The 25,844-nt window shown below is 31.9% G+C and overlaps 3 protein-coding genes across 3 annotated transcripts; 2 read left to right on the top strand and 1 right to left on the bottom strand.

The window, feature by feature from the left end:
* Window positions 1–3,931: 3,931 nt before the first annotated feature.
* On the top strand, window positions 3,932–5,585 carry LOC133669801 (syntaxin-related protein KNOLLE-like). Its single transcript, XM_062090092.1, has 2 exons — window positions 3,932–4,140; window positions 4,399–5,585. The coding sequence occupies exon 2, from the start codon at window positions 4,425–4,427 to the stop codon at window positions 5,364–5,366; it is 942 nt and encodes a 313-aa protein (XP_061946076.1). The 5' UTR covers window positions 3,932–4,140; window positions 4,399–4,424; the 3' UTR covers window positions 5,367–5,585.
* Window positions 5,586–5,872: 287 nt separating this feature from the next.
* Window positions 5,873–9,524, bottom strand: LOC133669800 (violaxanthin de-epoxidase, chloroplastic-like). Its single transcript, XM_062090091.1, has 6 exons — window positions 9,395–9,524; window positions 8,400–8,725; window positions 8,111–8,283; window positions 7,347–7,443; window positions 6,663–7,054; window positions 5,873–6,492 (listed from the first exon to the last, which is right to left on the bottom strand). The coding sequence occupies exons 2-6, from the start codon at window positions 8,694–8,696 to the stop codon at window positions 5,991–5,993; spliced, it is 1,461 nt and encodes a 486-aa protein (XP_061946075.1). The 5' UTR covers window positions 8,697–8,725; window positions 9,395–9,524; the 3' UTR covers window positions 5,873–5,990.
* A 9,396-nt stretch (window positions 9,525–18,920) lies between these two features.
* Window positions 18,921–23,479, top strand: LOC133669902 (serine/threonine-protein kinase CDG1-like). Its single transcript, XM_062090228.1, has 9 exons — window positions 18,921–19,029; window positions 20,596–21,168; window positions 21,261–21,284; window positions 21,388–21,834; window positions 22,009–22,124; window positions 22,497–22,757; window positions 22,835–23,035; window positions 23,136–23,191; window positions 23,356–23,479. The coding sequence occupies exons 1-9, from the start codon at window positions 18,921–18,923 to the stop codon at window positions 23,477–23,479; spliced, it is 1,911 nt and encodes a 636-aa protein (XP_061946212.1).
* Window positions 23,480–25,844: the final 2,365 nt, after the last annotated feature.

The raw sequence follows: 25,844 nt of genomic DNA, 5'->3' as shown, positions 1-25,844 counted from the left end.
GTTTTCTTATAAGTAAGTACTTGATGTTGATATGTTTACTTTAATTACCATATTTATTGTTCTTAGCTATAAAGATAACAACTGAATTGTCGCAATATATTCTTAATAGCCTAGAAATAGAATCCATGATTCTAAGCCTAAATATGAAACTCTTTAACTATACATCATGTCCAGTATTCTCAAAACAGGAAACAAGCTTAGATTTCATAGTGATAATAACAATCAAAGTGTAGTCATTATAAAAATAAACTCTTTAACTATACACCAAGTTATAAGAGTCATTATAAAAATATATACTGATGTTAATTCGTGTGAATCACACAACCAATAAAACTTGAATTTGAGTAGTCGATTACTTCTAGATTGTCCGTTCATCTATATATAAGCATGTGGTTTTTAATCCCTTGAAGATACTTCATTAATTTCTTTGCAGCTCTTTAATGGTATATACCTAGATTACTCTAATATATATCGTCTCAACATTTAAATAAAAAATGCAATGCGAGGCTTTATATAAACATGAACATACATCAAACTTCCTACAACAAAAACATATGAAATATTCTTTATTTATTCCTTTTAATATTATTTTTTAGTATCAATTTAAATTTAACCTATCACCCTTTACAAGAATATGAGAGGATTCAAATGTATACATATATCATGCTAAAATAAGAATGTTCTCCTGTCCAAAGAGAGGAGAAGTTCCTCCTACCTAATACCAATATGTTACGAAATACCAATTGTCAAGTAAATATTTTTTTGGTTAAATAATTAATGATATCCGCGCATGAAAACATAACAATCTACATCTATTATGTACTCTTGTTCTCTTTGAGCAGCAAAGTTTTTTTTTTTTTTTTTCCCATCATGATAATGGGTTGAGAAAATTGATTATTAGTGACAATTGTTTTAGATTGCGATATTATTTTCGGAAAAAAAGAAAAGCCCTATCAAGTACATGTTTTACAAGAAAGCTGGTAAACTTAATTAAAACATACATAATTATCCAACACTTAATTTTTAATTGGATTTTGTTTATAAATAACCAATTTTTTTTAAGAAAAAAAACTTATATAATAAATATTTTATTCAATAATAAGGAGGTTAACTTCCTCTATTAATTTTTTAAATTTTCATAGTGGAGTTTTGTTTTCGTGATTTGATGTGAATAATATATATACAATTAAGATTATTAAAAAAAACTTGAGAGTTTTGATCACATTTATTTTAATTTTAGTTGATATATAAATTGATTTAAGGATATTTTTTTTATTTGATGAAAACTGCAACTTCATTAACTATAGAAGTCCAAATACACGCACTAATTTATATTGCAAATTACAATTATAATTAAAAAAAATAAAAAAGAATTTTTTTTTCTTTTGGCTTTCTTTTTTATAATCTATTTTTTAAAAATTTAATTATATCGTTCTACATTAGATTTATTGAGAATTAGACTTTATAATTTTTATAATTTGATTTTTATAAGATTATTTCAGTCTCTTTACTCAGATTGCAAGTTTAACGGGCTAACTCGATTGACTCAAGTTTTTTTTTGTCTTTTTCTAATTAATTTATTTTTTAATTTTATCTTTCAATATTTGATTGATTAAGAATTAGGCTTCATGATTTGTTTTAGTTTACTTTTTATGAGATTATCTCTATCTCATAACTCGGGTTACAGGTTTAGTAAGTTAACTCAGGTTGACTCAATTTATTTTTTTATCTTTTTTTAGTCAGTTTTTTCAATTTCATTCTTTAACATTAGTTTTATTGGGGATTGAGTTTCATAAGTATTTTCAATTTAACTTTTACGTGGTTATCTTAGTCTCATGATATGGACCACAAATTTGATGAATGAACTCGGTTAGCTTAACTTCTTTTTTTCTTTTTCTAATTATTTTTTTTTCAATTTCATCCTTCAACATTGGATTGATTGGGGATTAAGTTTATGATTTGTTTAGGCTTGCATTCTATTAACTTATCATTTTCAATTTCTTCTTTTAACATTGAGTTAAATAAATTTACTTTCTATAGGGTTATCATCGTCTCATAACTCGATATGCAGATTGATATGTTAACTCAGGTTGATCCAAATTGATACAATATGTTGTCGTTTCAATATTTATATAAAAAATATCATATTGAATACTTATTTTTAGTCAAACTACGATTTTATTGGTTGTTCGGGTTGTCTTTGGACATGTCAAGTCAACCGGGTCATATTGAAACAATTCTCACATGGTTAAAAATATTTTTTCCGCTAGAAAAAACATTAGCAACACCTAAATATTTTTTTATGTTATTGTTTTTAATTCGACCAATAACGTACCACGAACTGATAATTTAGTATATACTAGAAGAGCTAGTTAAATCATTATAGCAATTAATAGTATCCTTTTTGTTTTTTTTTTAATTTTTTTTATCTATTTTTTTATTGCAGTCTTTTATGCCCAATTTCAAGACCAGCTAGTCAAAATGTTAAGAAAAAAAGAAAATTCAGCAATAGAGAATAGAAGTGTAAAATAAGGAGAAATTAATCTCAAATTCACTAAAAAAGTTCTCTTTGATTTTTTTTATTTTTCATTTTCTTTAGTTTTTGCATTTCTAATTTTAGTTCAAAAAATTGATGAATGATCACTTTTAAGTGTCAAAACTCATATATTTTTTTGGTGCCAACAAGTTTTATTTGACAAGGAGAGTTCGATAGTGGGTTTTGTTTTTTAATCCAAGCATGTCTAAAAAAGTAAATCAAACTCGGTTTAGATTTTTTTTACCTTATTGATATTTTTGTGTGAGTTTGAGGTGTTTAATAGGTGATAAATGGTTTTGAAGATTTTTATAGTGTTTTAAGGTGAAAATAACTTGACATGTATTTTTTTTTTAACAACAATAGTGGCTTGATTTTGGGAAGCAACAGAAGATGCATCGCTTGCTATATTTTTTTTTTCAAAATAAAAAGCAAGGGGCGGATGATATGTAATCACCCTTAAAAAAATAAGAAAAATAGTAAAGATGTCCTAAATGCATGGCCTGCTGCCCTAGGCTCACGAACCCGAGTTTTTTTAAGATGCTCAGACGCGTTGTGCCAACCAAGTTTACGTGCTTACCTAAGTTTTTTTTCATTTGATTTTTTTTTTAGTTTTATCTTTTAATATTTAATTATTATTAAATTGAAATTCATAATTTATTTTATTTTGGTTTTTTATTGGTTTATTGACATCCTAAAATTTGACTTATGCTAAATTTTATGACAATTTATTTCTTGATGTATAATTAAATAAAAATTAATTTTACAAAAAAATTATTAAATTAAATGGAGTTTATGATTCAGATTACAAGTTTGGTGGGTTCACTAAGGGTAATTAGGGATTAGATTTTTTATTTTTGTTTTCTATGAGGTTATTGTAATTTCAGACAAATATCTTTATATTGAATTTATGCTTAATTTTGCTAAGGTTTATTTTTGTTATTATATAATTAAATAAAAATATTTTTCACAAAAAAATAAAATTCTTAAAATTAATAAAGTTTATGACCTGAATCACAAATTTAACTTTTTAATTTGAATCCCGGACTATATAAAAAATCAAGTAAAGAGGTTTAATGTTAACTTTAATAATTCGTCAGAGAGCTTTTAATTCAAAACATTTTTAGTCCGACCTTTAATGCGGACCAGTTACTTAGAACCTGTTTAATACTTAGAATCTGTTTAGCACCACGGAAGAAAGGGATTAATTATATAATATTTTCGAATCTCTCCCCACCATCTTTTTCAAATTTTAATATCCGGTATATGGACTCTGGTGGAAGAGTTGACCCTACATATTTAAATGTCCAGTACATAACGAGAGATTATATAGCCGTTGGGGAGAGGCTAGTTTAACGGCTAGTTTATTTTGATCTCCTATTGGGGGATTTCTGCTTCCTTTTAAGCACCCTCTTTTGACTCAAATCTACAACAAAGCTGAGCTTGCGTTTCCATATCAAAATTCTAAGATCCAACAATAATCCAACAATAACCCTCCTTCCATTTTGAATCTCTCGTTTCCTCTTCTAATCCAACAATAACCCTCCTTCCATTTTGAATCTCTCCCTGAAGATTCAATTGTTGCTGTTTTTATCCATTTGAGAGAGGTAAGTTTTTTTTTATCCATTAAGTGGTTCATTAGATTGGTGTTTCTTTCTGAAATTAAAACTATTAGGGATCTTTTTGGTACGTGGACTTGATCTCAGATTCGACAAAGCTAACAATCATACAATGCCAATGTCTTTGTTTTATGTTTTTTAATGTTTTGTATTGTTCAATCAACTAAGTCATCTTTCTCTTTGAAATTGTAGTAACTTCTTTACAATCTGATTCAAAATCTTTATGTCATGTGGGTTTTTTTCCAGGTTTGTGAATTTTAAAACTTGTTAAGATGAATGACCTAATGACCAAATCCTTCATGAGCTATGTGGACCTAAAGAAAGAGGCCATGAAAGATCTTGAAGCTGGTCCTGACCCTGCTGTAGAAATGGCAAATGGATCAAACACCATGGAAAGCAACCTTGGTGTGTTCCTTGAAGAAGCTGAGAATGTCAAGAAAGAAATGGGATCGATCCGTGAGATTCTTGACCAGCTGCAAGAAGCTAATGAAGAAAGCAAGACCTTACATAAACCCGAGGCCTTAAAATCACTACGAAACAAAATCAACACAGATATTGTTACTGTCCAGAAAAAGGCCAGAAGTATTAAATCCCAGCTTGAAGAAATGGACCGAGCAAATGCTGCTAATAGGCGCCTCTCAGGGTATAAGGAAGGAACTCCGATTTATAGAACAAGGATTGCCGTTACTAATGGCTTGCGCAAGAAATTGAAGGAGCTGATGATGGATTTTCAAGGTCTAAGGCAAAAAATGATGACGGAGTACAAAGACACTGTTGGTAGGAGGTATTTCACTGTTACTGGAGAGTACCCAGATGAGGAAGTCATTGATAAGATCATCTCTGATGGTAGTGGGGGTGAAGAGTTCTTGAAACGTGCAATTCAGGAGCATGGGAAAGGGAAGGTGTTGGAGACTGTGGTGGAAATTCAGGATAGACATGATGCTGCCAAAGAGATTGAGAAGAGCTTGTTGGAGCTGCACCAGGTGTTTTTGGACATGGCAGTGATGGTGGAGGCGCAGGGGGAGCAGATGGATGATATTGAGCACCATGTGTTGAATGCTAGCCACTATGTGAAGGATGGTACCAAAGAGCTCAAGAGTGCTAAAGGTTACCAGAAGAGCAGCAGGAAGTGGATGTGCATTGGGATCATTCTTCTTTTGATAATCATTCTAGTGATTGTTATACCTATTGCTACTAGCTTTAGTCACTCTTGAATTGGAGTCTCATGGAGGATTTAATGACCTGTTATTCCTTCTGGTTGCTTGCTTTACTTAGGAAGGTGTGTGTATGCTTCAAGTCCTTATTTCGGGACTGGTTAAGTGGAGGGTTTGGTTGTCTCTGGTCATTGTTTTTCTCTTCTGAAGTATGATAGTATTTAATGTTGTGATGTAAACTGCAAAGTTCTGATATAAATTTGAAAAACAATTTTTTTATTCTTCATGCTTTCATTGTTCCAATCCTGAAAACTTTAGTTGTATTCAGACAGTTCAGCTGGAACAGGTATCATCATCTGCATTGACTTTTAGGGAACGAAATGCATGGATGGGAAAGACTTAAGCTTGATCACAGCTAATATGGTTGTGAAGTGCGGATTAATTTGTCACCTGCAAGTTGGTGCTGGGGTTTGACAAAGAAAAACTTAAGCTTGATCACGTTTTTGGATCCATCATCCTTGGTTACCTATTGTGTAGATACGTGTTCGGAGCAACACATGACCTAATGCAGGTAATTTTGGCTATACATTTCTCAAAGAATAAAAGGCATGAAGATTTTTTTGTTTTAAATAAGAAGAATCTATCAATATATGGTCCAACCAATATGTCCTTTTAAGATGAATTCTATCTTAATTTCCTTATAGGCAGTGCTCGTCCAAAGAGTTTCTCCACCTCGCCTGCTTCCATTCTCAGATCATTTAATAGATCCATCTCTTCTTTACTTAATTCTCTTAAGAAATTTTCCTCGTCTTTTTGGATTTCTTTAAATCCTTCTGTCAATCTCTGGAACAAGCTCAACTCAGTCTTCCCTACCTTCTCTACCTTCTCTTCTATTTCTTCAACCTCCTTTATAATAGTCTTCTCCCCTTCCTCTACAGTCTTCTCCAGTCTCTCTACAAGGGGAGGCTCAGGCCCACAAGTATTATCTGTTCTGATGAATTTGCTAAAGTCTCTTCCTACGCTTTTTGCTGCCTTCTCAAGTTCAGGAACAATGCTTTCTGGTAGAACTGCACTTCTTGTGTACACAACTGCACCGCCATATCCATCCCATGCATCATTTCTGCCTTGGTAGTACACAAATACATAATCATCTTGTTTATTTTCTATCTTCGATGATAAAATATACCTGGAGAAATAATTATGATAAACAGTGATTATTAATTAATCTAGTTTCTGATGCTTAATGATGGATTAAGCATTATGTTTTTTCAGGAAGTACCTCCAATGGTTTAGCTTGAATCCATAATGAGACCAACAAAAACGACATAAAAAAGTAGAACGGGCAGAAGCAATTACCAGTCATCTTGATAGTGAAGATACTCATTGTCGTGATTGTAGAGTATTCCAGGATGCACTGGATCTTGCACAAACCTCTGCACAGCTGATCGAGTGAAAAAGCCAGTATCTGGAGTTTTTATCCTCCATGACAAGTTTCCAACAAGCTTGTTGGATTCTATATGGAATTCATGCAATTGGCAGTCAAAAGTATCGAAAGTAGGATTTAGGCCACTAGTGATGAACCACTTCCCACTGAAATCTGCCATGTTAAAGTTCTCGACAAGAACAGCAGGATCAGGGACAGGGAATTCCCCAACATCAGACTTCCGAGGTACACACTTCTTTCGTGAAACTGCACACTCATTGAATTCATCGACAACACTGTTTTCAAATAGGTCACCACATTTGATCTACAAAATATAACAAAACGAGGGTTACTCATTGAATACTATAGTTTACCTCACCGGGTACAAGGTAGAACCAGGTTATTAGACAACCAATTACTTCAAAAGCTTAAGCTGACAGAGGTTTGTTTGTTCTAAAATCAATGTCACCCCTTGCCTGTGCTGCATTGTATACAGGGCCTGCAGGCCAGGTGCACTGTTTCCTTTAAAAGCTTATGCTTTTAGTGAGGATTCTGCTTATACATATTCTTTCTGCAGTTGTATCTGTGAGCATGTTAAGAGAATGAACAGAACTTGCCTGACATTCAGTCTCATCAGGCCGGTTATTGCATGTCTGGAGGCAAGCAACATTAGCTGCACAAGATGGGTTTGCAATACACTTTGCCAATTCTAGCCTGACAATAACAAGCTGGTAAGTAGAAGTCAATGATGAAGGATCCAAATGAAATTGTAGGTTAAATGGAAGGAAATCTCTATGCAACCAAAAGTTTCAGCAACTAATTCCCACCAATACCACACCATCTCCATATCAAATCTCACTCTTTTTCCAGCGTGAAATGCTAACCTAAACCCATTATTATACTAGTGTATCTTCTAAATTGCATAACACTAGGCCATCATAAACCACATACAGACAGATTACTGAAATATATCCTACATAAAATGTTAAATCAGGTTTTAAGGATATTTTTACAATGAAATGTTAGAAAGAAATTAACTTCTATTAGATTTATGCTATGCACTGTTCTCTAACACTTCATGGTGTCTGATATTTGACCTACTCTGCAATTCAAACTACTCAAAAGAAGTTTTTTTACCACTAGTTCTGTTTCTTAAGTTAGAAGCTCTGATTTGACCAACAAAATAACAGTAAGGGAAATCCCAAGCACATAGGAAAATAGCTTGAGGTAAACATTCTAAATTAGTAGAGTTAGCTACATTGATATGTTGGCCAGCAGTGCAGTGGACCCACTGGTTACCATTGAATTTAACTCAGCAAGAAATTACATGATATGATCCTAATTACCAATTCCAAAAAATCTTTTAACCCATATGGATTACCTGCACTCCTTCAATAAGCAGGTACAAGTTTTGAGAGCATCAACGGCATCAGCTGATGGAATGACCAGTAATGCACATAGTAGTATGCCAGCCAGGTTCAAGCACTCCAAGCTGTTTCTTTCTTTCAGGGCATTTGTCACACTCAATACCACAAAATTAAGTCTTTCTAATGCCTTAAAGACAAATACCAGGCAAAAATTAAACAAAACATAGGTCAGAAATGAAATGGTTTTTAATTAACTATCTCCACATTGAAAACAAAATATGCTAACATCATTCAGGAGTTTACCTTGGGCATACTTCTACTACTAGAGCTACACAATGAAGAAAACTTCTTTGTCCAGTCTGAGAGATGATTTGAACATCTTATCACCCCCCCATAGTGATGTCTATGAGACCTTATCGACTGAATGTATCTCAACTTTCTGCTATTTGGCCAAAATTTAAACAAAACTGCCCCATGGAAATGAAGCCTCTGTCGCCTATGAAACCTGCCATCACTTGCAAGTCCTGACTTGGCAACGGAAGAACTGCTGATAATATATTGTTCTTGGGACAAACAAAATGGGTTTGCCGCCAATGCCATCCTTCAGTCTTTGTAATTTCAATTTCAATCTGAGAATGATCAAGTTGTATTAGTCATGCACTATTATTCTTTCTACATTTTTAGACCAACCAGCCTACTAGGAGTCACAATAACGAAAGTCATCAATTTGATCCTTCAATTCGAATTCAATATATTATCAAAGAACCATTCAACTCAATAACTTAAATCTGTTAGATGAAGGTCAAAGATAAGTCTTCTATGTTTTAACACATATCACCCAACATAAGTGACCCTAAAGAGAAAATCTTGATTTTCCTATAAAGCATGTAAATTATGACAAAACCCATTATAGTATTGGGAGAAACATGCATGAATAATTCATCAATAAATCCAAGATTGGTGTGCTATGGCCACGGTCTAGGCCTCTAGGATTAGACACAGCATTAGCTTACATAAGCACTGGCCACCTCCTCAAATTAAACATAGAAAAACACAGAAAGCAAAACTCTCCACAGCTTGTAGCTTTTCAATTACTAAAGAAAAAATTGATTGCTAAACGAAGAATAGAAAAGAAGCATTTACAAAATTAGCAATAAATATTTACTTGAATTGACAGAAGAATACAAGCATGAATAACCTAAGTTAGTAGATAGAAAATGAGCATTACAAGGGGCTCTTAAGGCTACAAAACTTAAAAACAGAGAGAAATGGAGGGAGAGAGAGATAGATGGGCTGACCTTGAGCAAGAGGTGGAGCTTTTCATGGCAGCTAAGAGAGTGGATGCAGATAGACAAAACAGCTAAAAAAGAGCGCGGGGGGTCTTGGAAGGCAGCGAACTTGGATAAGGCATTGTGTGGACTCTAGGCTTGTAACGTATTCTTTTTCTTTTTCTTCTTATTTTTATTTTCAGTTGAGTTATTACTTGTGATAAACATTTAGTAAATTAATTAATAAAAATATGAAATAAAACATCCAACACATCAAAAACATTATACGCATTTGTGAAAAATATATATAAAAAATAAAAGCATAGGAGTTTATTAGTAAAAATAAAGAGAACATTGAAGAAGATAGTATGCAGTTATGTTAGCAATTTAAGTGAAAGAAAAATAAAACCTTTATCCACAAATTTATGAAGTGTTAAAAGTGAAAATAGATTCATTTTTCCATCCTTCTTTACTTTAAGCTTGTTTTAGAGTAGGGTACGTGATATTTTTAAAATATTTTTTGTTTGGAAATATATTAAAATAATATTTTTTTATATTAGTATATTAAAATAATAAAAAAAACTATTGCAATGCATGGTTAGACTGTAATGTCAAACAATACCTTCGTGAAAGCTTAACTTGGTCGATTATAAACAAATTTCGCAAACACAAGATAAAATATTTATTCGATTATATTTGCTAAATTTATTTATTAAAATAAATTTTTTATTCAATCAAACAATAATAGAAATAGAGATATAAATTAAATTGATCAAGTAAAAGAAAAGATGAAAAAAACACTGTGCAATACTGTACATATTAGAAATATTATCTAAAAGTAATTTTTTTTTATTTTCAAAAATAAAATTCATTTATACAAAAGATAAAAAAATTATAAATGAATAATAAAAACTCTTCAAAATTTAAATGCATAATAAAAAATAATTGTCATTTAAAAGATGTTGTCTAAATAAAATGAAAGAGATAAATGATATTAATCTAAATATAAATAAAAACAATTAGAGAAAAAAATATAAAAAAGCATTAATTTTAAAAAATAATTAGGAAAAAAATATTTTAGAAAAAAAAGAGAAAAAAAGCAAAGGTCAGACATTACTAGGCCTAACAAGCCAGGCCAACCTACTTAACCCAACTTGTCAAGCCTGCTCTGGCATGCCCGTGCAACTAAGCCCTTATTTTTTTGTTGTTGCAACGGGTTGAAAAACAATTAGATGACACGTCATCTAATTTGCCTAAATTTCGGTTACTATAGTGGCCAAAAAATCAGGTTTTAGGTTTTTTTACCCTAAAATCAGTTTTCAACCCATTTTTTTTTTGTTATCAAACTATGATAAACTTATCCATTGCCTCAAAAAAACCAATAAATCATCATAAAAAACCAAAATCAACCCAAAATAAAAAATCAAACCGATCTCATATCTGTTTTTTCACGAACTTCAAAGGTAAAAAAACACGTAATAAGAACTTCCCTCATCAAATAGTACCATTTGACACAAACATTGCTAATTTTGGTTGTGTAATTCGGTGTCAACAATATTTTTCTATCTTTATTGCTGGTGTCGATACACGACGTCGGGCGACGGCTCCCGCTTTTTTTGTTTATTTAACAAAAAGGGTTTTTTTCTCAATTGGGGGAAATAAAGATTTTATTGGAGTCGCCATCTAGTAATTTGAGGGAACTAGAAATCCCAAATTAGACACTGGTCCCAGAGATTCGGGTACGGGGTTAGTTATGATTAAGGGAAGATAGACACCACCCTTAAAACATCCTTTTTAGAAAAAGAGACGTGTCGACTTTGGTTTTTTGTATTTTTTACAACATGCAAGAAAATTTACAAGCATTTTTATATAAAAAAATATCAAAAATACCAGTAGAAACCCAAAAAATTACTTGAGTGTCACTGTATAGGTAAAATACTGAAATACCCTCGAATTTCTCCGAAAATTACGAAAATGCCACTGGGTCATGCTACGGTGTGAACGCTATCACGGTACACCGGTGCAGCTGAAGCCTGTGATCTGTTGGATCTCTGATGAAAAGATCGTGCGGCTGTGATTGGCTGGATCTGCAGGTTGATCAGACGGTCCGGATGATCAGAGTTTTTATCTGGTGTGACGCGGCGCACCGAAATCTCGGTACACCGGGTGACGTGGAGCAACGGGATCAAAGCTTAGATTATTTCAAGGGCTGAGATGTGTCTGAGTTTTAATCTGGTGTGGTAAGCCCTATTATATCCTATTAATCAACGGTTCAGATGTAAACACTATTAGATCTAACGGTTAAGATATATTTGATATTTTTCATATTGTTTTTAATAAAAATCAATATCCTACTCTCGTGAAGAAATAATAAAAAAAACCTGAATAGTATGTATGTAATCTCTCTTCTCTTTTTTTCTTTTTTCCTTCTTTCTCTCTCTCTCACTAGCTATTTATAGCCAATGACAGCGGACAACACGGATCTGCTTTAAGAAAAATTGTATACGCACAATTACTCCGCCTACAATTAGTGTAACTGCCCTGCCTAATATAACAAATTTGTATTATTAATTTTGTTTTATTATATATAATAATAAACAAATCAGTATTAGAAAAATCTCGTTTCAACTGCTAAAAATCAATTTTAATGACCGAAAATAATAGTTTTGACCCAAAATAACCTGAAACTTATTTTTTACCCCGGTCGACATGGTTGGACTCGTATGGACTCGGTGGACTCGGTTTTGACCAAATATGACGGTTTTGACCCAAAACGACCCGACACTTATTTTTTACCCTGGTCGACATGGTTTGACCCGTATTGACTCGGTGGACTCGGTTTTGACCGAAAATGACGGTTTTGACCCGAAACGGCCTGAAACTCATTTTTTACCCTGGTCGACATGGTTTGACCCGTATTGACTCGGTGGACTTGGTTTTCTATTGACTTGGTGAACTCGGTTTTGATGGAAAGATGCGGTTGACTCAAGAAAAATATATTTTTGAATTTTAAACTTTTTCTTAATTTTTTTTGGATTTTTATAAATAATAATAGAAATAAAATATCATTCGAGAAAATCTTGGTGAATCCAAAATTGGGTTACAACAGCTGGAATCTGGCGATCTCTTTCTCTCTATATCTCTCTCATCTCTCAACGAGGGACTAAAAATAAACTTTTGTAGCAAAATTGAATTTGGAAAAAATGAGGCACCAAAATCATATAATTTGTGTTATTTTGAAAGTTAGAGGACCAAAGTGTATCTTTCTTGAAACTTCTAGCACGACACCCATGTTTAACTCCTTTTTCTTTTCAGTCCTTATTCTTCGAATTCCACCATTGACTAAGAAATCAGAAGCAATTGGATTTAAATTAGGATTGAATCACCTAAAATAATACTTTAAGGATCAAAATGAATTGTCAAAAAGTAAACATTGTCGTCCAGAGTGATTTGTTTGTGTGTGAAGAATGCTGGCGTCTATACTGAATATCCCATGCATTTTAATATTTAGTATAGTGTTTTTGAGATATAAAATGATCAATAATTACTACAACATATTAAAAATTATAATTGTTAGACTTGGCTAAGTTGTTGGTTATTAAATCAACTTGCAAATCACCAAATCAATTCAAGTTTATAATTTTTGTGTAAAATGATATCCTTTTGATTTTTTTTTTATATAAAAAATTCTTTGATGTTAAACAAATTGAGTTTGGACTTGGTTAACCAAGTCATGGGTTAACCAAAGTTTGGATGAGTCAATATCAAAACCAATTCAACTTGAAACCTAAACCGGATCAAGTTTTGAATCGATGAATTTTTATATCAACCTAGTGGGAAAGGATTAACTATAATTTCTAAACCTGGCCTGGTAGTCGACTTGAGGCAATGACTGAGTTATGGGTCAGTTGAGTTAACCCCAGATGAAAAAAAACGAAAGCTTTTGGCCCTGGTTTTCTAATAAAGAAAACCAATGACTCTAGATGACCTATAACTTATAGTGTATTGGCATGCCACCAACCACTAAAAACAAAAGTAAAAAAGAAAGATCATGCCATCAACCACCCAAAATGCTTATGACCGATGACTCATCTATACATCACATTCCATTGGTATCTCATCTCCCTATTTTCATGCTAGTTACAAACATGCAATTAGCTTTTGGCCTTGTTTTTGCAAGTTCTCTCAATGAAATGAATGAGGCTTTCTAGGCCAAGCCACAATATTAATATTCCTATTTTCCCCACACTACTGACTTGTTTCCTATAATCACATAAGCAACCTTCAAGTATTAAAAATGCCCCTTCTCTTTCTCTCTCTAACCACTGGCTTTGCAAATGTCTCTTCTAGATACCCATAAAAAAATATCACGTTTCTTCCTGGTTGGTCGTCAGAACCATTGAAATATAATTCTGACTTAACTATTAAAAACAAAATAAATTTGTAGTATGATCGTAAAAATAGGTCGAACCCAAGAGAAATTTTATTTAATCTTCCTATAATATATTGAAATAAGAAAGAACGTGGGTTTTGAATGAAAAATTCAAGAAACAATAATTCTGAAAATAATAAATTGATAAGTCGTTAAATTAGTTCAAGGGTCCACACATCCATTCTTATAAATATGTTGATCATCGAAGTAAACTAAATATTCTTTTATGTTAAGCAAATAAATTTGATATCCCTTATAGCTAAGGGAAATCAATGGGATTACGAGTACATTAATTAGAAAAAACTCTCTAATCAATTTCTTACCATCAAGGGAATGTAATATTGAAAACAATATTTATTCAATCGGTAGTAGTCTTAGGAATAAAATCTGTGCATTTATTCTAAGCAAACATTCAAAAACTTGATAATTTAACTTAGTTTATTCTTCCCTAATAAATCAAGATGAGAGTTGCAGCAATCAAAACAATTCTTTTGCTTTTTACTCTAGTTCCTAACAATAATTACGGATTGAAAGAAACTAGAAAGCATACATGTCATCTCAAAACAATTCAATAAGCTTAAATAACAATCAATAACATAATTCTGAATAAGAAAAAATAAATACTTGAATCTAAAAAAATTATAAAGATAACGTTACTTCTCACAACTTGCTAATGGAGATGGTGTGTATCCTTCTTGAATTGAATTTAGGAGTTTAGTTCATAGTTGCTGGAAAATTGATAAAAGCAAAGAAGAAATGAATGTTTTTCCAACCCGAATTTAGGAGTTTAGTTCATTGTAAATTTTTATATTTTTTTTCTTAATTTTTTTGTCAACTTAATTATTTTTTTTTAAATTTAATCATTTTATATTTCGTTGATTTATAATTGGATTTTATGATTTGTTTCATGATTCTTTTTTTTTTCCGTAGATAAAAACAGAGTCATGACATTGAGCTGGTTCTTAATTTTACAAAGAAGAATTCGGTTTAATTGTTTGGGAAAAATTAAAAATGACGGGATTGAAATTCAAAGTTGGGTGAAATGGAAGCTCTTTATTTAAAAAAAATAATTTTTTTTGTTTTTTTTTAATTTTTTTTTAGTTTGACCATCTGAGATTTTTTTTCATCATCCCATATTGCATTAATTGATAATTCGACTTGATGATTTGGTTTATACTACTTTCTTTCAAGTTATCACATCATAGAAAAATATCATGATATTGGGTTTGTTTTCAATTTTGCAAAAAAAATAATTTATTTTTTGAAAAAAATTAAAAATGATAGGACAAAAATTAAAATCTTGGAGAAATGACTTTCTTTATTTTTCTTAAAAAAAATATTAGTGTCAATGCCTTTACCATTAATATTTATTTTTTATCCTTTTAGTTTGAAAATTATACAATTTGATCCAAGATTTCATTTTATTTGTATTTTAGTCCTTGGATTTCATGTTTCGATGATAAAAAACATTGTTCTTGTTTTGAATAAGTTCTATTTCATTAGAGGAATATCATTGAGGTGTTTTTTTTATTCTTTATCTTGCTAGAAAAAATAGATCAAGCTTCTAGATTGTCTTTTAAATTAGGATAGATTTTGATTTTTTTTATCGATTAAACATTGATTTGAGCTTAGATATGGGTTCATTGATATTCAAGGGTGTTTCACATGTGTTTTTAGAAGGAAAAAAAATGCTTTAAACTGAAGTTTTTATGTCCAAAAAGGAGGGGTCAACTTTCTAGCCATTCTCGACAACTAGAGGTGGTCGGAGGCAAAACTAGTAGTCGATGCATCTTTTGCCATTACAGACAACGCGTTACCTGTTTTCTTAAAAAAATATGAATGGGAAAATGATGAGTGAATGATGCGTTGTTTGCCCATTCAAATAATACAATAAAGAAATTAGGCCTCGACGTGTGTGCCACATGTCAGGACTAAATTTCAGTGGGCCTGACGTGTTAGGCCTCCTAAACTCGTGCCTGACCCTTTTTTGCCTTTATTTATTTTGTTTTATTTTTTAAAAATTTATTTAATGTGAAATTTAATAGCTATATATATATTAATCTCTTAAATTAGTTTATAATATATTTTAAGTATTATTTCTTAAAATACCATTAAAATTTTTATTTTCTTTCCAAATAAGAATATAGATTTTTTTTCATTAATTTTAGAAAGGTTTTTTTTTTGTTACAACCTGTCATATTGTTTTCAAGAAAAATATATGTTTTTTTTTTGTTGTGAGCCTCTATCTTTATTATCATATTATTAAATAAAATATAGTTTTAAAAAATAAAGTAATTGAACCAAGCCGGGTCCATAACCAGGCGTGTATTTAATGAATGAACCCAGTTTGAATTAATATGTATTGTTTTAATATTTAAAAAACAAAAATGAGTGTGGTTTTTTTTATTTTAAAAAAAATTTCTTACTACTAGAAAATGTGTTAATAGATCTTGCATTTTTTTTTAATCTATGTTCAACAAGTCTTAACGAAACATTTCTAGCGTGTTAAAAAGTAGCTCACGGCGTAGTGCCGACAACATGTCTAGTTCAAGGTTGTCAATTCCGTTTTGGTAGGTGTTTTGTTTTTTCAATTGGAATGAAATGTTTCAGTTTCGGAGTGTTTCAGTATGCCGTTTCATGGTTGTATTGTTCATATATATATATATATAAATTCAATAAATATAATTCAAATTCAAGATAAATTAATTATAAATTATGCAATATAAACACAATGCCAAACAAATATAATTTCAAAATTTAAAATATTTCTAAATAGTCAAGATTAAATAGATCTTTGATTTAAAGTAATTAAACTTAAACAAAATATCAAAATATTATGAAAGCAAATGTTTTAACACAAATATTTTAAATATAAAATGAGGTCAATATTATCAAGGCTAATGGGATCTAAAGCATCCATTATTTTGCTCAAATTCCTATAAAGTCTAAACATGAAAAAAATAACATGAGTATAAACCATATATATTAGTGAAAAATCTAATTTTAAAAAATTAATATCATTGTTAATGAAAATAATAATAATAATTTTTAATATTATTATTAATATCATTGTTATTGAAAATAGTAATGAAAAAGAACTTTTTATACTTGGTTGGTTTAATTAATTTGATTCAATGACTTTTTAAAACTGGAACGGAACATGTGGAATGAAACTGGAATATTCCGGTCGAAATTTAGCCGAAAAATTCGAAACGGTCTAAGATTTAAAATGAGATGAAAATTATTCCGTTTTGTTCCGTTTTTTGAATTGGTATGAAATATTTCGGTCATTTCAGACGAAATGAAATGGAATTGACAACCTTGATCTAGTTAGCCCCAAATTAGCTTCTAGGGGAAATTTTAAGTTTTTTCTCCAATTATACCATGGCTCTCAATTTGCTTTCCAATAAATTTCCTTTCTTATTAGCAATTAAGTTGTGATTTTTAGATAGAATCCATGAATTGTTGTTGATATATAGTCGTTAACAAAAGACTTGATATATATATATATATATATATTAATTTTGAAGATGCAATAAGATTGTTTTATAGTTGGGCTATTAATTTGAGATTTGTTCTACTGTTTTTCTATGTTAGCACTGAATAAAATTTCTAAAGCAAATGCATAGATTCGTTAATGGAGGAAGACAAGTTTCAAATCGATCGAGTGTGATTCTTTTGATCTGATCAAAGCCTAAAGATTTGAGCAGCTAAACTATGGGTTAATTACTTCTATCACTATCACTTACACTTTGCACCTTATATTTTAGAAAATTACGATTTTCACCTTAGGATTAGTGGAGTTCACTTTTTTTGTCTGAAACTTTTAAAATTAAAAAATGTCCCTATTTTAAAAGAAGATAAAAGTATTATACTCTCATTTTACACATTACACTTCCTCTTTCGGAAGAAAAATTAGGTTATTTTATTTTACTTTTTAAAAAAGGTTATATATATATATATATATATTTTTTTTGGAAATTCATTCTATTCATGAAATGAATATGTTTATGTAATACAGTATAAAATAAAAAGGAGATGCTTATTTATGGATGAAAGTAACACATTTTACTTGAATTTATTTTATGAACGACGAAATGAAATGGGATTGAGTGAAATGAATGATTTTTTACACTGAATCTTTTTATCTATGCTAGAATTAATTCAATTTAGTCCTTTATGGTATTTTGAAAAAAAAAAAATTCAACTCAATTTCTAACGGTCAAACAAATTTTTAATGAAAGGTGGAAAGTGAAATCATAAAAAAAATAAATGGATAGTGAAAATCTGAAGGTTTTCAAAATACAAGATGTAAAGTGTAAAGACATTTAAAACACAAGGCACGTAGTGGAGATAATTAATTAACTCGCTAAACTATATATATTTACCCAGATAACAGTTTTTAATTTATACTGTGAAAGTCATTAACATGATTAATGAATCTGTTCATTAATAAGATTTCATTTCTAATTAAGATCATTTAACTTATCATAAAAAGATCATATACATGCATGTAATATGCCTACGAAAAGCTAAGTACACTCATAAGCTTTCTGTATTTCTTGAAGAAAAAAAAGAGAGGCTGATAACAACAACAATAATAATAAAAAAAGGCATAATTAATTATATACTGGGCATATCTTAATGTTCTTGCATATTCCCAGGAGAAAAACATCGTTGTCCTTTCATCCATGGAGACATGGCGATGCATGTGATTGAAGGCATCATTATTGATATTAACAAGGACGTATTTTGTTTTTTTAATCTTGGTAAGCAGATTAATATTATTTTTTTCTTGGAAAAAGGGTGAAACTTGAGAAATTAAGTTGCCATTTGGAAGAAAACACACACGCATGTTCATACCACACGGAGACACCAAGGTTTTATGTGCTTGTTAGCTGGAATATATAACAAGGCAGAGAAACAAGCATATCCGTTTTCTGGACGCGGCGATCGTTGCAAGGAAAGTAAACATTTATAGGTACGTACGCGATTGCTTTCTGCAACAAGAAAAATCTCAGCTGCATCGATTTCTCAAGTGAAAATTATGTAGTGGTTGCTTTTTGGCTTATGGGTTTTGCTAGTTTTTGAGGCATTAATTAGACAAGAAGTTCACAAGTTGTCATGATCAGGAGAGGATATCTCTCTTCACCAATTCTTGCCTCCTTGTGCGTAGCAGTCTTCTTCATTCATGCCTTGGCAGACGATATTCCTTCACCGGATGGCACATCAGGTTTCTTTTTCCGATGCTTTCCTTTTCTACCTCTTTCATTTTTTATCTCTATTTTTCTTCTTCTTAAACTACACGGCTGTTATATTGCCAAGTACCATATATTCTATTATGGAGTATTTCCAGTGAATAACAGTTCACTCACTTGAATGGTAATGGGTTCAATTTTGACTCTTCACTTGCTCTCGGAGGATCCACGTTTTATTTTGGAGACTTGAACATGTGTATGTATTTATAAAATTCGATCCGGTTCAACGTTATTATGAATTGGATGAATGAATTTAGATTAACACGTATTAATTTAAATAATATTATTTTAATATATTTTTTAAAAATTAAAATAATATCATTTAAAAACAAAGTCGCTATGCAACCATCTTCAATTAAAAGTTAAAACATCTCTCATCCAAATTTAACAAGAAATATAATCCAGTCTAGATTCAAATCACCATATTAACATGTTATCTTGCTTGGCAAAGAATGTTTAATAATGCCTGTATGTATTGATGCTTGGATATTCAATGTTAATAAAATAAAAAATCAGAAGAAATCATATATATATATATATATATATATTAAGTTGTAATTTCTGTGAGTGCTAAAAAGGCTTGAATTTTACGTTATTCTCATTACGAAATCTATTTTGATTGGTTGTTAGAAAATTAAATTTAGTTTTTAAATAAACTTTTATTTTGATTGGTCCACATGTATATCAAAACATCGACTTATAAAAAGAAAGAAAGTGAAGATTTAGAGGATCTCAGACTCATTTAATCAAGGAAGAGGTCCAGAAATGTTTTTATCATTCCTAATTCATCGGTTTTTATTCCTTTTTAAATTGGAATATTTGAATCTTCCTAACATACACATGTTGACTCCCACCATATATAATTAAACCTAAAAATATGATAATTTTAATTGGACCGTAATTGGCCCATGCTTCTAATGTAAACTTGGCTATTAATAACCTATTTGTTTTTATTATAATTGAAGCTATTAATTTTTTTTTTTATAAATTAGAAAGATATGATGGTAGAGAATATATGTATAAGATTTCTTAAATAAATAACACAAAGTTATTTAATAACTGGTCATATAAACTTTTTAATTAATATTATATTATATTGATCTTTAGTTGCAAAAAAAAGGACAATTATAGGAATATATAATAGAAAAAAAGAGGTTTTGTTCGAATTCAGAAAGTAGTTATATAGTTGGCATGATATATTCAACTAAAAACAATGCAACGAGGATTAATTTGTAGTTAAAAATAAAATATAAGGACTACAATAAGCTTTTTAAAACTTACTGGGCCTGCATCGGAATTCTATGAAGGCATTTGTTACATTCTTAAAAGTTTTTGAAACTAAATGAAGGAATATAATAAATAATATGGATTGTGTGTGGAGCACATGATACAGACTAGTTTTAAAAAATAGCCAAGTCTAACATATATATGAATGTGTGCCGAATGTGGATTCTCGAGTTTCAGCAGCATATATAGATAAAAATGGACAATCGACGTTTCTCCATGTGTTCTACTAACAAGTTTATAAACTCCAATTGCAGCTACCTGTGTCTTAGACTTCAAGGAATTCCCTTACCAGCCAACCGGTGAGTGCATAGGCCAACAAGAGAGAATCAAAGACTGGAACAGCTTTGGCACAACACTTTGCTGCCGTGATGTCCTCAACGTCCTAACAAAACTCTTAGCCTGGCGTGCATCAAACACAAGTGGCTATATTTTCCTCCCAGAAGATCAATGGGCGAACTGTAGCGGTGGCTTTACCAGACAAAACCTTGTATCACCATATTCATGTGGCTTTGATAAGCTCTATAATGGGAGAAGTGCTTGCTCAAGTTTTTCTTTGTCATCAATAAAGGAACAGACGTATTACAAAAATGCAGTAGCCTCGTGTTCGGATTTTAGCTCTTCGTACGATGATGGCTGCGGCAACTGCATCGAGGCAATATTGGAAGCGAGGGATTTTCAGCTGCGACAATTAGATGTCAAAGATGATGACAAGGAGGAAAAAATAGTTTGTGGGGTGGCAGTTCTTATATCTGTTGTGGCTGCAAATTTGAATAATCAATCTCTGATCGATGATTTCTATAGTTGTTTGCCTGCTTTTGATGAATTCAGTAAGAGCCAAAACTAGTTCTTTCAAATATCATTTCTCAATTAACTTCCCATTTCACTTCCTGATCATGCTTATTGTTTTGTTTATGAACAGATGAAGGGTACATGAAAATCAAATGTAAGTACAGCTATTCTGTTTTGTTCATTTATTGGAATTTTATATGGTCCAGTGGATTATCATATAAAGTATAAACACTCACAAAGATCTTTTAGCTTATCAGATTCTGTGGTGAAAGTGGTATTTGCGGTCTTTATAGCAATCATCGTATTGTTGCTGGTCATTCTTTTGATAAAATATGTGAGCAAGGGCAAGAGGAAGCGTCCTAAACCTGTTCCTCAATCTGAAGAGATCACCGCCTGGTCTGGCCTCTATAGATTCTCCAAGGCTGAGATTGAGAATGCCATTAACCACAGCAAGGTGAGGAAGAGCTTAGGGAGAGGAAGTGCTGGGCAAGTTTATAAAGGTGTTTTACCTAGTGGACAAGTAGTAGCCATCAAGCACATACATAATAGCAGCTCATGCGATTCTTTCCAGCGCGAAGTTGAAGGCCTTTCTAGGGTTAGGCATCCAAATCTTGTTTGTCTCTTCGGTTGCTGCATTGAGGGAGGCGAACGGTATCTTGTCTATGAATATTGTGCAGCTGGGAACTTGTCTCAAAATCTCCGAAGTAACTCTCCATTAATCTCTAAACAATTTCAGTATTGTTTTGTTTAACATCTTGAATCGATTGCTTCTCTTTCATGCCAAGCTGTAGCTATAAAGTAAAATAGTACTTCCAGATGAAGTCTGCTTTGCGTTGTCTCTAGGGTGTTACTCATATGCCTCAATCCATTTTATTCAGGGAAAGATACTGTATTGACATGGGAAAGAAGAGTTAAGATCCTAAGAGACTGTGCTCTTGGACTGAGATACCTTCACCATTTTATAGATGGTTGCATCGTCCACAGGGACATTAAGGTAGTAAATGCTAATTTATTCTCCAGTTTTCTCATCGTGTAAGACTGAAATTGCACTGAAAGTTTCACCATTTCGGCATTTGAGAATAGTCCAATTGATCATTAATATTATTGGAGAACTCACATGAAAATCAGGTTTGGTGTTGTAAAAAAATGTTTTAAAGACTTTTAATGTATGGTGTCGTTTTCTCTTATATTCGCCGAAGATTTTAAACTCATATCCATGTAAAAGAACAAGAAAGATTTCATATTTGGTTGACACAATATGGTGCCTCACTAGAGCTTATATTAATATGTCTTAATGTTGTGCATTTTCTATGCAAATGCATCTTGTAATTTGATATCTAATGGTTCGTTTATGCATGCTTCACAGCTTACGAACATCCTTCTGACAGAGAATTTGGAACCAAAACTCTCAGATTTTGGGTTGGCAAAGATGCTTGGCATGGAAGAGAGCAAAGTTTTCACAGATGTTAGAGGAACTATGGGCTATATGGATCCAGAATATATGAGCAATGCCAAACTAACATGTGCCAGTGACATCTATAGCTTTGGTATTGTTGCTCTTCAACTTTTATCGGGGCAAAAAGTCATTGAGTTGGATCTTGATGCTAGAGACCAGCTCATCCGAAAGGTATATTCTTGCGTGCCTGAAAGTCAATACTATGCGAGAGTTCTCTAGAGCAAGAGGGTAACCTTCAACTTTTTCAGGCAAAGGATGTAAATGCAGGAAAACGTCCGTTAACAGATTTTGAAGATCCTGGCCTCATCAGAAAGGTCAGCAGCGTTGATTTTGAAGCCATTTTGCAAATTGCTGTACTATGTGTGGCAAAATCAAGCAAAGGTCGCCCAACGATTGATGATGTCTTCGAAGAGATAGAGAAGGCTTGGAAAAACACACAAGCTGAAATGGTTAGGCAATCAATTCCTTGAGGCATGCATCATATATAGGTTATTTCACAGACCACTATGCTAAGATTGATGACATTTTCTGTTTTCTTACTGATCTCAGAAAGCAAACAGCGAAATCGGCCCATCAATGTCCAAATCCATGGAAGTGATACCTGTGTAAAGAAATAAGGCTGAAGGCTGAAGTTTAATGATGGGTGGTGCCCTTGTTTTGTTTGTAAACTATGAATCAGTAAAAAGGTGAAATAAAGATACGATGATGTTACCAATTAAGACGTCCCATATTTGTATGTTATTAAGACCCTTTTCTGCTCCATTCCCAGTGAGCAAATGAGAAACATGTATGAATGTTCCTTCATTGGGACTGATCGAGAGGATACGAAGGTGACGAAGAAGGAAGAGTTCTTGTCCTTGATACAACCACAGAGACTACGCATTGTTGATTGAGGATCTCATTTTGTAGCTATACATTTAACGTAAATCTTGAGGATTTGAATGGGGGAACTGGGTTTCATGGAAGTCAGAAATCATCTTTGAGTTGAGAGATCCATGTACAGGGGCATTTTTTGAAATTAAATATGTATTCTATAAGTTATTAAGGTTTGATGATTTCCAAATATGCCATTATGTTTGAAGAATTTATACTCTGGTGTTTTTTTTTGAAAAAAAAATTACTAGTCATGTTCTAAATTTTACAATTAATTTTTAATTAAATAAGAGAAATAAAATATTAACGAGTTAACTAAAAAAATTATATAAGGATCCCAATTCACTTAATACTATCTCCTTATCTTACAAATCAAAGGGTAATATGCACAAAAATCACACTTGAAAGTCTTAAAAGCAAGTGGTAGAACGTGTATTGCTCAGAAAGGCACATAATTCAAATTTAATTTTTATTTAAGTTTTGAGGTTAGGCTTATGATCATAAGGTAATTCTCAAAATATTTTAATTATAGGGTGGATATATGGCTTTCGTTTACCAATAATTGGATTAAAAAACTTCATTTATGAGTGCATAAACAATCTCCAGAGAACTTCATTAACACAAGATATATACAAAAAATAAAATATGTAGTCTTTCCAAATGTTAAATGTTTGCTTAATTTATTCATTCTCCAACGATAATCCCAGAGGATTACCAGAGGAGAACACAAGCTTCGTCAGGATAGGCACGTCCAAGTTCTTGCCAAGTCAATGAGCCTAGATATGACCGGACAAAGCTTGCCTTTAATTGGATGGAAAAACTTTAGCCTAATCGTAGTAGGCATAAGGGCAAGAAATTCTTTATCGATCTTTACGTAGCCTACTTCCACAGAGTCAGTAATTCAAGAAAACTGAGCAAGAAATTCTATTTTAATTCTGTTGGAGACTGCGATTTTGAAACCATTGATATAAAATGACAACAATAGATGTAGATGATTGAAATGCCCGAATGAATATGACCAGCCAACCCTAGAATTGTGTGAGAAAGAGACAAGTTTGACGAAAAATCTCACTAGATTTAGGTTTTTTTTGTAGGCTGATGGATAGACAGGGAGCAGATTGAGACCGTTGGACTTGGTTTCACAACAACCTGCAAAACAGGTTTTATGTCAAGCTTAAAAAACTCTTTAACGTTTAAGTTGGCAGTGATGTAAGAGTAATGAAGCTCTTAAAGACCGTGTTATGCGTGTTTGCAGGGAAAATATAAAATTAGAATATTGAAGAATTATCTAGATAGATTGAACTATTAATCTTATTAGACGACACACCAAATGCATGCCACTCTGCCAGCACCACGCAGGACATGCAGGACGTTACAACACGATTTACACACCAGCCCTTGCCACTCTAGCAGCTGTAACAAGATTTGTAAATACAACAGAATAAATCTTTTGTATTTCTTCTCCCATTCTGTTATGACTATAGAACGATATAGTGTGTTAGAGGTTGTTCTACTAATTAAGCTATATATAAATACAGCAGTGCTCATGTAAAGAAATAGTTTTAGTATGAAGTATTTTTGATATACACAGTGAAGTTTTCGTCCTTCATGTAAATTCTCTCTTTCTTGATCTTTTCACATCTTCAATTTATATCATGGTATCAGAGCTATAGAGAATAATATCCATGGAGGATTTCTCATAACATCAATCTTCACCAAATATACATATTAACCCAAACACTACCCATGCAGCAATCACTTAGCAGTATTTGAATCTTAACAATTGTCGCACGTGTGCCGCGCCGCGGCGATCGTCCACCCTCAATCATCATCATCAGGTGTGGTATGTTTATCTATTCTGGAAAATATGGTGAGACAAGGAATTCTTTATCTCTTAGCGGTGAAAAATGGAATGGGAGTCGCCACCTAATATTTTGGTCACTAGGAACCCTAACTGGTCTTAGAGATTGGGTACGGAGACTGGTTGCGTAAAGGAAAGGTATTAGCACCCCAAATACGCCCTACCTAAGGTAAGATGCATTGTTTTATTGTCTGATAAAAAATCTAAGGTCTTATCATGTTGGTCCGTCTATGGTTCAAGAAAAGCCCTCCTTAGTAAGGAGGTTCTTATCTTATGGGGCGTAACTTAACCGGTCTAATGTCTATAAAAGAACTACCTTTTTAATATCAGGATTACGTTTTACGTATAAATTCGTAATCCCAGACATTAAAACAAAATATTTTTACTTTTTATTTTTTGAAATATTGGCCAAAGTTCTCATGACTTTAATAAATCGGTTATTAAAGCCAAAATACATGCTAAAATAATATTTTTTTTGAAGTTTTCTTTGTTGTATAAAGATACGATATGATTTTTTTAGCTTT

The sequence above is a fragment of the Populus nigra genome, chromosome 12, assembly GCF_951802175.1.
Source record: "Populus nigra chromosome 12, ddPopNigr1.1, whole genome shotgun sequence".
In the NCBI taxonomy this organism is placed as follows: Eukaryota; Viridiplantae; Streptophyta; class Magnoliopsida; order Malpighiales; family Salicaceae; genus Populus; species Populus nigra.
The sequence above is the reverse complement of the archived record's forward strand: the minus strand, read 5'-3'. Positions and strand labels throughout refer to the sequence as shown.